The 11603-nt window shown below is 53.4% G+C and overlaps 1 protein-coding gene across 1 annotated transcript in view; it reads right to left on the bottom strand.

Annotated features, from left to right (window-relative positions):
* LOC138242589 (trichohyalin-like) overlaps positions 1-6573 on the bottom strand; it is an 8641-nt gene extending 2068 nt beyond the window's left edge. Inside the window, 4 exon segments of the mRNA XM_069198128.1 lie at positions 682-842; positions 2946-4751; positions 5944-6125; positions 6128-6573. Of these exon segments, the coding sequence (XP_069054229.1) occupies positions 682-842; positions 2946-4751; positions 5944-6125; positions 6128-6573 (2595 nt within the window).
* Positions 6574-11603: the final 5030 nt, after the last annotated feature.

The raw sequence follows: 11603 nt of genomic DNA, 5'->3' as shown, positions 1-11603 counted from the left end.
ATACAAACATGATCAAAATAGAACATTATTTAAAATTAGTTTTCTTCACATGGGACACTAAGGGCAGGTTTTCAGTGAGTCGGATCTCTTACGAGGAAGAGATCAGTGTTTCAGTGGAGAGTCCTCACTCTGTGTCCAGGAAGTATCCGGTCTTCCTCTCCCGCTGGGAAAGACTGTGTGGATCAGTGACTGACCTGCGGCAGTGTCTCTGTGTCTCTCTGTCACTCCGATAACACTGCCTGAGCTCCTCCTCTCCCTCTCCCGCTCCTGTCTCAGTGTCTTCAGCTCTCTCTCAGCTCCTCGATCTCCTGTCTGTGGGCTGTGTGTGTCTGCTCATTGTGTCTGCGGGCTGTGTGTGTCTGCGGGCTGTGTGTGCTCTTGTGTGTCTGCGCAGGCTGTGTGTGCTCTTGTGTGTCTGAGGGTTATGTATTCTTGAGTGCCTTCAGGTTGTGAGTGACTACGTTGTGACTACTGTGTGTTCTCTTGTGTGTCTGCGGGCTGTGTGCGCTCTTGTGTGTCTGCGGGCTGTGTGTGCCCTTGTGTGTCTGAGGGTTGTGTGCGCTCTTGTGTGTCTGCGGGCTGTGTGCGCTCTTGTGTGTCTGCGGGCTGTGTGCGCTCTTCTGTCTGAGTCTGTGCTGCTCTGGGTTCTCCTCCCAGTAAAGCTCCTATCTGAGCTCCTACTGCAGCTCCTATCACTGTTCCTGCTGCTGCTCCTGTTGCGCCCCTCAGGGCTCCTGCTAGGGCCCCTATTGCTGCCCCCAGTCCGGCTCCCAGCAGCACCAGTCTCAGCTCAGAGGGGCGGGGCTGGAGTCTGGGTTCGACTGCAGGGTCTCCTTCACTCACTGCAACAGGAGGAGAGACAGGAAGGGAGGTCACAAGTGACACATTTACTACTCACTACCAAACAAGCTAGAGATCAACGATGATGAATCTCATTTCTTTATCCAGCTGATTTCTGAAGGATATAAAATTTCAACAGTACAGCAGAGCAGTCTGTACAAGACACCCACCACTCTGGGTAAAACAGACCTTCATGTGCTCAGTCCTTAAACGTACAACTGTACAACTCAGGAACAACACCAAACTTATTAGGATATAAACTTGACCTATTCCTCATTCTTGGTAGAAGTTGTGTTTCTCCTCCGTATAGACAGGGGCTTCTGTAACAGCTCACAGTCCATTGGTGGGACTGAAACACAGTAAAGTTTGACACCAACACCTGGTGCAGCAAAACCTCTAACGAAAGAACATCATGTCTGTAAAATCACAGAACTTCAACACTGTTCTCCTGGTACAGCATCCTCACACCTGCTGTCCTCCAACATGACTGGACCAGCTGTCCTCCTGGTCTAACAGGACCAGACCTGAACCTCTGGACCAGCTGTCCTCCTGGTCTAACAGGACCAGACCTAAACCACGGGATCAGCTGTCCTCCTGGTGTAACAGGACTGGACCTGAACCACTGGACCAGCTGTCCTCCTGGTGTAACAGGACCGGACCTGAACCTCTGGACCAGCTGTCATCCTGGTCTAACAGGACTGGACCTGAACCACTGGACCAGCTGTCCTCCTGGTGTAACAGGACTGGACCTGAACCACTGGACCAGCTGTCCTCCTGGTCTAACAGGACCGTACCTGAACCTCTGGACCAGCTGTCCTCCTGGTGTAACAGGACCGGACCTGAACCATTGGACCAGCTGTCCTCCTGGTCTAACAGGACTGGACCTGAACCACAGCTATAAGTAAAATTTTTGATTTGTACAAAATTAAATTCAATGTGATATTTATTTTGATGTGTACTATTGAAATGTGATTTTCAGATCAAAGGGTTAAATTTGAGCAAAAGCACAGAACTGCAGCATATGTCTGTGGATATGATTTTCTAGACATGATTAGTCATGTTACAACAGTGTCGTCTGTTGTGTTCAACCCCCAGTGTCAGGTGAGCAGAGTTAATCGGGAAAATGGCTGACAGGTGACTAGTTGCTCAGGTGTTTATGTTGTACTAACTGTGAAAACGAGAGCTGTCAGAGTGCAGCCTTGGTTCCAGTCTTGAGTGTCTGGGTCTGGCTGTCGAGTCAGGATGAAGACCAGAGAGCTGCCTGTGACAGAAGAGCAAGCAGCTGTGAAGATCAGAGCCCATCAAAGTCCAGGTGGCACTGTAACCACTGGAGAGAGACCGGGCACCACAATATCAACAACACGTCATGTCTTGAAAAAGACGCGACTGGAGGAGTCAGCCATGGGAAATCAGCAGTGGTTCAAGACAGATGAGAAAACTCCTGAGAGCAGTGAGGAAACTGAGATAGCCATCAGACTGCAGACACCCTCCACAGGTCTGAGGTGAAAACACCTCCATCCAATACGCCAGAGACCTAGAGAGGAGACCTACAGGGGCAACAGTGCAAGATGCACAACTCTCATGGGCTGTTGTCAGGGAGAAGAAGTGGAAACTCCTGAGCGCTTGAGCCCCTTTGAGCTGCAGAGGAAATGACACCCAGAAACACCCGCAGACGCAGAGCCGCCGAACGTGGCTCACAGGATCATATCAGGGGTCTGGGGGCGTCGAGGAGTCGCAGACTGAAAGTCGTGTAAGAGACGTGTGACCAAGTAACTCTGATTCACTTCACTGCTGCTGACCTGAAACTGGGGGGACTGAACACAGAAAGTCTTGTCTGACAAAGTTTAACTATGGAAATGCCGGCCGTCTGTGCTAGAGACTCATATTTAATATGCAATCATATTCTGTTCTTTTGTGTCAAAAACAAATTCTAACAGTACTCGGCAAAAAGCACATATCGCCCCTCATGGTCCCAATACTAAACTGATTCACTCCTGAGTCAGGAGAAAGATCTGGAGCCTTGTGAGCAGATCTGTCTCTCTGGAAGTTGCCCCGCAGAACTTACCCCACCCTGACTGGGCATCCACCACTGCTGGGGTACTTACTCTGACTCCTCAGTTCCTCCGTCCTGCTCCTCTCCTCCTGCGCCTCTCGCTGCTGCTCCCTGTATCTCTCCTCCAGCTCCTGCTCTCTCTGATGGTGCTCCCTCTCCAACTGCTGCCTCAGCTCCTCCGCCCTCCTCCCCTGCTCGTCCTCCAGTTCCTGCCTCAGCTCTGCCTCCCTCTGCTGCTGCCTCAGTTTCAGCTCCTCCGTCTGCCTCTGCAGCTCCTGCCTGCCCTGCTCTCTCATCCTCTCCTCGTGGAGTCTGAGCTCTGCCAGTCTGCTCTGCTCCTCCTGTGCGTATCTCTGCTCCAGCTCCTCCACTCTCCTGAGCTCCTCAGCCTTCCTCAGCTCCAGCTCCTGCTCCCTCTGCCTGCGATCCTCCTCCAGCTGCTTCTTCAGCTCCTCCTCTCTCTTCCTCTGCTCCTCCTCCTGCTCCTTCCTTTTCTCCTCCATCTCCCTCTGCTGCTGCTGCTCCAGCTCCTGAACTCTCCCCTGCAGTCTCTCTTCATACAGCTGCTTGATCTCATCCACCTTCCTCCACAGCTCTGCTTCACACCTCTGCTGGGCCTCCCCGCGGTCTTGGCCTCTGTGCTGCTGCCTCAGCTCCTCTATCTTCCTCTCCTGCTCTTCTTCAAGCTCCCTCTTCACGGCCTCCATCCTCTCCCCCAGTCTCTCTGCACACTGGGTCCTGGTCTCCTCTACCTTCCTCAGCTGCTCCTCAGTGAGTTTCAGGATGGTCTCCTGCACCCTCCTGTGCTGCTCCTGGTATCTGAGCTCCATCTGCTCAGCTCTGCTGCGCTGCTCCTCCTCGTACCTGCGCAGGAGCTCCTGGTGCTGCGTCCTGTAGCGGAGCTTGATCTCCTCCGTCTTCTCGCGCTGCTCCTGCTCCAGCCTCTGCCTCTGCTCCTGGTACTGCAGCTGCAGCTCCTTCTCCTTCCTGCGCAGTGTCTCCTCCTGCTCTCTCCTGAGAGCCTCCAGCTGCCTGCGCTGCTCCTCTCCCTGCCTGCGTCTCAGCTCCTCCAGCTGGTGCCTCTGCTGCTCCTCGTGCTCCTCCTTCAGCTGCTCCGCTCTCCTCCTCTGCTCTTCCTCACTCCTGCGTCTCAGCTCCTCCCTCTCCTTCCTGCCCTCCTCCTCCTCCCTGTATCTGTTCTCTCTTTCTCTCAGCCTCTCCTCTGCATCCTGGTCCAAAAAGAAGCCCAGACTGTTTCCTGCCACCATGTCCTCGATCTTGTCCAGCAGCTGTGTGACCTGAGTGCGGTCGCCCGTGTCCATATTGTTGAGAACATGATACCTGTTCCCACAGCTCTCTAAGAGCTGCTGCAGGTCTCTCCCCTGTGTGTCAACGTACTGCTGCACTGTCTCCTGTCCCAGACTGTCCCCGTGGGTGAAGAGGACGACAGTGTGATTCAGGACAGCCTCCCCGAACACCTCGATCACGGTCAGCAGGGCTCCCTTCTCCTCGTCCGTGAAGCGTCTGGCCGGCAGCACCAGCAGGAAAGCGTGGGGTCCTGGGGAGGATAGCAGCAGGCACCTCCGGACCTCCAGACACACGTCCCTCTGGCGCCCCCTGCTGTCCAGGAGGTCTGGCGTGTCGATGACGGAGAGCTGCCTCCCAGCAGCCTCCCCCCTGCGTCTCTCGCAGGTCTGGGTGACCGCGGACAGGCCGGGCCGGGAGGGGAACTGTGTGCTGCCCAGGAGGGTGTTTCCTGCTGAGCTCTTCCCAGCACCAGTCCTGCCCAGCAGCACCAGTCTCAGCTCAGAGGGGCGGGGCTGGAGTCTGGGTTTGACTGCAGGGTCCCCTTCACTCACTGCAACAGGAGCAGAGACAGGAGTATCAGGGAGGTTAGACATGAGAGGAGACCAACCTCTCCACAGGTAAGAGGAGTACAATTTGCTCAAGTCATTTCTTGACAAATGTAACATAAAAGTCATTATAATAATAATAATAATTGCTTACACTTCTATAGCGCTTTTCTGGACATTCCACTCAAAGTGCTTTACAGGTCATGGGGATCCCACTACCGCCACAAGTGTGCAGCTCTTTACAGGTCCCGGGAATCCCCTCCACCACCACCAGTGTGCAGCCCCACCTGGATGATGCTCCAGTCCTCTCACACACACCAGCTCTCAGTGGGGAGGAGAGCAGAGTGATGAAGCCAGTTCAGAGATGGAGGTTATTAGGATGCCATGATAGGTAAGACAAGGGGGGTAATTTGGCCAGGAAACCAGGGTAACACCCCTACTCTTCTCGAGAGACACCCTGGGATTGTTAATGACCACAGAGAGTCAGGACCTCGGTTTGACGTCTCATCCGCAGGACGGCGCCTGTTTACAGTCCAGTGTCCCCGTCACTATACTGGGGCATCAGGACCCACAAAGACCGCAGGGTGAGAGCGCCCCCTGCTGGCCCCACTCACACCTCTCCCAGCAGCAGCCTCAGTGTTTTCCCAGCAGTCTCCCCTCCAAGTACTGGCCAGGCTCACACCTGCTGGGCTCCAGTTGGGGCTGCCAGCTGGGAGTTGCAGGGTGATATGGCTGCTGGCCATTATGAAAGAAACTTACAGAATGAACATCCGGGAATTATTCTTGGGCATCATGCCCAGAGTCGGCACAAGTAGATCCTCCACCCTGACCCTGAACATCAGCGTTCCCCAGCGCTGCAAACTCAGCCCTCTCCTCTGCTCCCTGTTCACCCACGACTGCGTCTCCAGGAACAAGACCTTGATTGATTGAGTGTTGGTCCGACAGTCTTGAGGAACAGATTACAGAGACTGAGCTGCTGTGTGATGGATTAAATCTCATCTCCCTGAGAGAAAACAGTTCAATTACAGCACAGAGGATTTAAACAGACACAGATCTGTGTGCCACTGTGTTAGTAACGCAGTACAGAGCGGAGCACAGTATGATTTTAATTCCTAACAGGACACAAGATGGTTGAATCTCTCAGTCTGATGATCAGTAAGATCAGTGACTCAGTAATACAGCATCAATCACACTCACTGTGGGGATGGTCAAGATCTTTACTGTTCCTCCTCTTGACAGGCAGTCTGGGCTCCTCTGTCTCTTTCTCCAGCTCCTCTTCCTCCAGTGTCTTTCTCATCTTCTCCTTCAGCTCCTCTTCTCTCCTGCTCCACTCCTCCTCCAACCTCTGTCTGAGCTCCTCTTCTCTCTCTCTCTCTCCCTTCTTTCATACTTCTGTCTCAGCTCCTCTGTCTCTCTCTGTCTCTCCTCCTCCCTCTGTCTCAGCTCCTCTGTCTCTCTCTGTCTCTCCTCCAACCTCTGTCTCAGCTCCTCTGTCTCTCTCTGTCTCTCCTCCTCCCTCTGTCTCAGGTCCTCTGTCTCTCTCTGTCTCTCCTCCAACCTCTGTCTCAGCTCCTCTGTCTCTCTCTGTCTCTCCTCCTCCCTCTGTCTCAGGTCCTCTGTCTCTCTCTGTCTCTCCTCCAACCTCTGTCTCAGCTCCTCTGTCTCTCTCTGTCTCACCTCCTCCCTCTGTCTCAGCTCCTCTGTCTCTCTCTGTCTCACCTCCTCCCTCTGTCTCAGCTCCTCTATCTCTCTATTGTATGTCTCCAGTTCAGTGTACAGTTTTTCAATGTCAGTGGTGAAGTACTGCCCATAGTTTCCTGCCACCATGTGTCACAGTCCAGCAGCTCTGTGACCTGAGTGCGGCTGCCCCTGTCGTTGAGAACATGATACCTGTTCCCACACTTCTCCACCAGACACTGGAGCTTCTTCCCTCCTCTCTCAATGTGCTGCTCAATGGTTGTGTCTCCCAGTGTGTCCCCCCAGGTGAACAGCACTATTGTGTGTCTCCACACTCTCTCACTGAGAAGCTCCAGATGTTCCTCTGCTAATCTCCGGTATTTGCACGAGTTCCCATTAATCACCAGAAGGAGAGCATGGGGTCCTGGGGGACACAGAGACACACTGCGCACAACCTCCTCTCTGACACGCTGTGGATTTGCCCTTATTATAAAAGAGGAACCCCAGCCCGGAGTGTCGACCACAGTGATCTGCCTCCCAGCTACTTCACCCTGTCTCTTCTCACACTCCTGAGGTTCTCCCTCAGTCTCAAACTCCTCTCTGCCCAGGATGGTGTTTCCTGCTGAGCTCTTCCCAGACCATCTCTCCCCCAGCAGCACAATCCTGATCTCTGAGAAACGCTGTGGTGCCTCATGGGAATCAGCCCGTCTCCTCCCTGTCAGAGAGAAAGATCACAGATTATTTACATGATAAAGTTCTCATCACAGATATCTTCACTCTTCATCCCATTTAAAATTTATGATAAAAACTTTTCTTTATCTTTCCTATTGTCCCTGCCCTGTGAGAGAGGAAAATCACAGATTATTGAGATTATATTTCTGTGTATTCTGTGGTATACAAAAATGTTCTGTTAATCAGACTGTATTCTTAAAACAACTCCCCCATCCTCACACACCCCCACACACTCAGCCACAGCCCCATCCTCACACACTCCCACTCCCCCACAGCCCCACCCACACACACCCGCCTGAGCCCCCGTTGCGTTACAATATGATATTGATGACACTGACGCAAACGCACACTTTTCCACTCCTTTGACGCCGATATCTACGTGGGGGTGTGTGTGTGGGGGTGTGTGTGTGCGGGTGGGGCTGTGGCTAAGTGTGTGGGGGTGTGTGTGAGGATGGGGGAGTGGGGGTGTGTGTGTGTGTGTAGATATCTACGTTCGTGAAGAACAAACTGCTGCTCTAGACGACATTATATTTAAAACACACGAATTGAGTGATTGAAACGTGTTCAAACCGCGGTTGACCTGTGGCTTCAGCTCGGCGACGCAGAGACACGGCGTCCATGAGGGCGGGAAAGAAGAAAGCTTGTATATTCTAATAAAAACCTGACTAAAACCAATTATTACTGATAAAATAAGGTCAAACTCGGGAAACCGCGGCGGGACAGGAGCCCTCACGGCGGGAAAGGCGGGAAGCGCGACCGTTAGGAATTCAAACTTCAAACGAGACGCGCACCTGCCCCGAGTTCTCGCAGGGACCGCCCCCTGTCCCCTCTCAGCCAATGGGCTTCCACCTCGGTGGAGTGACGCCCCGCCTCAGCCCTCTCCTCCAATGGGCTTAAGGGACACTCGAGTGACGCTCTCGGGAGCCCTCCTCCCCGGGTAGGGCTGTTATAAGCCCTCTGAGTGACTGACCCAGGGTTCACAAGCTGCCCAGGAGGCTCTACTGTACACAGAGAGGGGTGGGAGGGGGGAACAAGCCGATACCCTGGCTCCTCTCAGGAAACTGCTGATGAAGCCGGGATCAATTAACGTCCGACTAATTAACGAGCGAGTTGAACCCTGTGGGTGTCATTCCCAGTGTGGCCCAGCAGCGGGGTGAAGGGCTGCAGGTGGCGGCACCCCATATCCCCCCTCAGAAAAATGACACCTGACCCCCCCGTCTCTGCCCACCTACTGTGTGCGCTTTCAGGAACAGTGACCCAGTTCTGACCCGGTTTAAATCTGGCCGATCCAGCTCGTGGCTCCCTGGTTCGGAACCGACAGAGTGGACCGGGTCGAGACAGCAGGACCGTCAGGCTGCGGAGTTGATCTCGAACCGTCAGGAAGGATAGCAGTCATTTCACACAGACACCAGTACCAGAGACCCACAGCAGGAACACGCAGACTCCACACACACAGACACCAGCACCAGTGACCCCCAGCAGGAACACGCAGACTCCACACACACAGACACCAGCACCAGGGACCCCCAGCAGGAACACGCAGACTCCACACACACAGACACCAGCGACCCCCAGCAGGAACACACAGACTCCACACACACAGACACCAGCACCAGCGACCCCCTGCAGGAACACACAGACTCCACACACACAGACACCAACGACCCACAGCAGGAACACGCAGACTCCACACACACAGACACCAGCACCAGCGACCCCCAGCAGGAACACGCAGACTCCACACACACAGACACCAGCACCAGCGACCCCCAGCAGGAACACGCAGACTCCACACACACAGACACCAGCGCCAGAGACCCCCAGCAGGAACACGTTGACTCCACACACACAGACACCAGTACGACCCCCAGCAGGAACACGCAGACTCCACACACACAGACACCAGCGACCCACAGCAGGAACACGCAGACTCCACACTCGCTCCCCTGACACAGTTTCACTCGCTTGTCCTCGCCGCCCGGCTCAGGGGAGGAGTAAGGACAGATTCAGGGAAAGAGCAGCACCGACAGTGAGTCACTGGGGAAAAGAGAGACTCTTTCTCTGAGGAGCAGGGCGGTATTGGCTTCGACATGCTCCCTGGAGGTGCTGTGGTTCCAGTTTGCGATGTGATGAGAACAGAGATTCGTCCAGCAGTTTGAGGACTCAACCTAAAAAGTGACTTTTTAGCTGATGTGACAGAGGACCAGCCTAGAGGACCAGGTATTGAAGAGAAACAGGAACGTGAGATTTTACCTCCTTCCAGCTGAAGTACAGCAGTAGAAACCTATTGTTCGCTTCTTTAGAGTGATACAGAAACGCAGTTGGAAAACAAAGGTGATTATGAGAGAAGTAGTTGAATAAAAATCGGAATCAAGCCCTGCAGGACTAAAGGGATCCTGTCTGTTCTAACAGAGCTGACTGACAGGAGCTGGTATTTCATACCAGACTGGGAGGATTATACTGGGGAGAATAACAGACAGTCAGGAGATCAAATATTGTAGGGTTACACGTTACAGGACTCCCGTCTCCTGTGGAGACAACTGTGGGGTCATGTCAGGGCAGAAGTCCCACATTGTAAACCAGTGTAAACTGGGACTGGGACCAACCCGGATCAAGACCAGACCTGAGAGCTTCAGGACTGTCTCCCACTGGTGTCCTTTTCTCTCTCTCTGTCCTGTGTCCTAACAAACCCCACTAATCCCCCATGTGGGAAAGAGGACCCGCTCGTCCCTCCTGTCCTGTCCCGGTGTCGCCGTCACTGGGACTGGAGCAGCCGGAGAGGAGACGCACTTCCAGAACTTTCCTTCCCGCTCGGCTCTTCCCCTCCTGAGGAAAGAGCATCTTCCCACACAAACAGCCCGTTTCTCTCGGAGACGCCCGCAGCACAGGGGGCCTTTTCCCAGGACACCAGGACTCCCCTCGTCTGCGGAAACACCCGGGAAGAGCCTCCCAGCCCACAGGAGGGGAGTCCCAGTCCTTCCCGGGATTTCCAGGACAGGAGCGGCTCCTCAGCTGGGAATAAAACCGCCCCGAGAGGAGCTCGAGCGCTCGGGCTCGGAGCGTCGCTTAGCAACCGGCGCCGCAGCGGCACCCGGAGGACGAGCCAGGAGCGGGTTTTGGCGCCAGTTCTGCTCTTTGATGATCGGCTCAGGAGAATAAAGTCGATATAAAAACATAAAAGTCCATTTCTCTCTCTCCTCTGTGGAAGCCGTGTCCGCCAGGGAGTGGAAAGAAAAAAAAAACGCGCCGCGGTTTCTCGCCGTTTCGGCTTTAGATCTAGAAATTATGACTTTTCTGACTCGGAAAGTCGCCGTTACGAGATATAAAGTCCCAGTTGCCGGACGAGCCGGTTCTGCTCTTTGATTATCGGCTCAGGAGAATAAAGTACACATATACACATACTGTACTGTAACACCCGGTACGGAGGACGAAGCGCCCCTAGGCGCTCATAGTACCGCTGGGCATGCTGGGAGTTGTAGCTAGGGAGAGTCTGAGGGTCAGCACGATGACCAGCGGCTGACCCTACCTGTGTAATAATGTCATAGTAGTTCTAGTGTCTTATAAGTGTATAGCTTGTTGTTAAGTCGTTAAGTAATTACCACCCTAAAGATGTGTACGTGTTCCGTCATGTGTGTGTATATTCTGTGGTTGATAAAGAATAAAGCCTGGTTCGTTAATCGCGTCTCCACTGGTCCTTTGTCCTGAGAAGAACCTGTAAATGCTACAATATATTCTGTTATATACAAATATACAATGTCAGAATTATATCCAAAAGTATTCATGACATTTATATATATACACAAAGAATACCAAAATACAAAGAATAGCAAAATAGAACATTATTTAAAATTAGTGTTCTTCACATGGGGCACTAAGGGCTGGTTTTCAGTGAGTCGGATCTCTTACGAGGAAGAGATCAGTGTTTCAGTGGAGAGTCCTCACTCTGTGTCCAGGAAGTATCCGGTCTTCCTCTCCTGCTGGGAAAGACTGTGTGGATCAGTGACTGACCTGCGGCAGTGTCTCTGTATCTCTCTGTCACTCCGATAAAACTGCCTGAGTTCCTCCTCTCCCTCTCCTGCTCCTGTCTCAGTGTCTTCAGCTCTCTCTCAGCTCCTCGATCTCCTGTCTGTTTCTCTCTCCTGTCTGTGGGCTGTGTGTGTCTGAGGGTTGTGTCTGCGGGCTGTGTGTGTCTGATGGTTGTGTCTGCGGGCTGTGTGTGTTCTCTATGTGTCTGAGTGTTATGTATTCTTGAATGCCTTCAGGTTGTGTGTGAGACTGCGTTGTGACTACTGTGTGTTCTCCTGTGTGTCTGCGGGCTGTGTGTGCTCTTGTGTGTCTGCGGGCTGTGGGTGCCCTTGTGTGTCTGCGGGCTGTGGGTGCCCTTGTGTGTCTGCGGGCTGTGGGTGCCCTTGTGTGTCTGCGGGCTGTGGGTGCCCTTGTGTGTCTGC

This window comes from Lepisosteus oculatus, chromosome 14 (assembly GCF_040954835.1).
Source record: "Lepisosteus oculatus isolate fLepOcu1 chromosome 14, fLepOcu1.hap2, whole genome shotgun sequence".
Lineage (NCBI taxonomy): Eukaryota > Metazoa > Chordata > Actinopteri > Semionotiformes > Lepisosteidae > Lepisosteus > Lepisosteus oculatus.
This window is presented reverse-complemented; position numbering and strand designations above follow the sequence as displayed.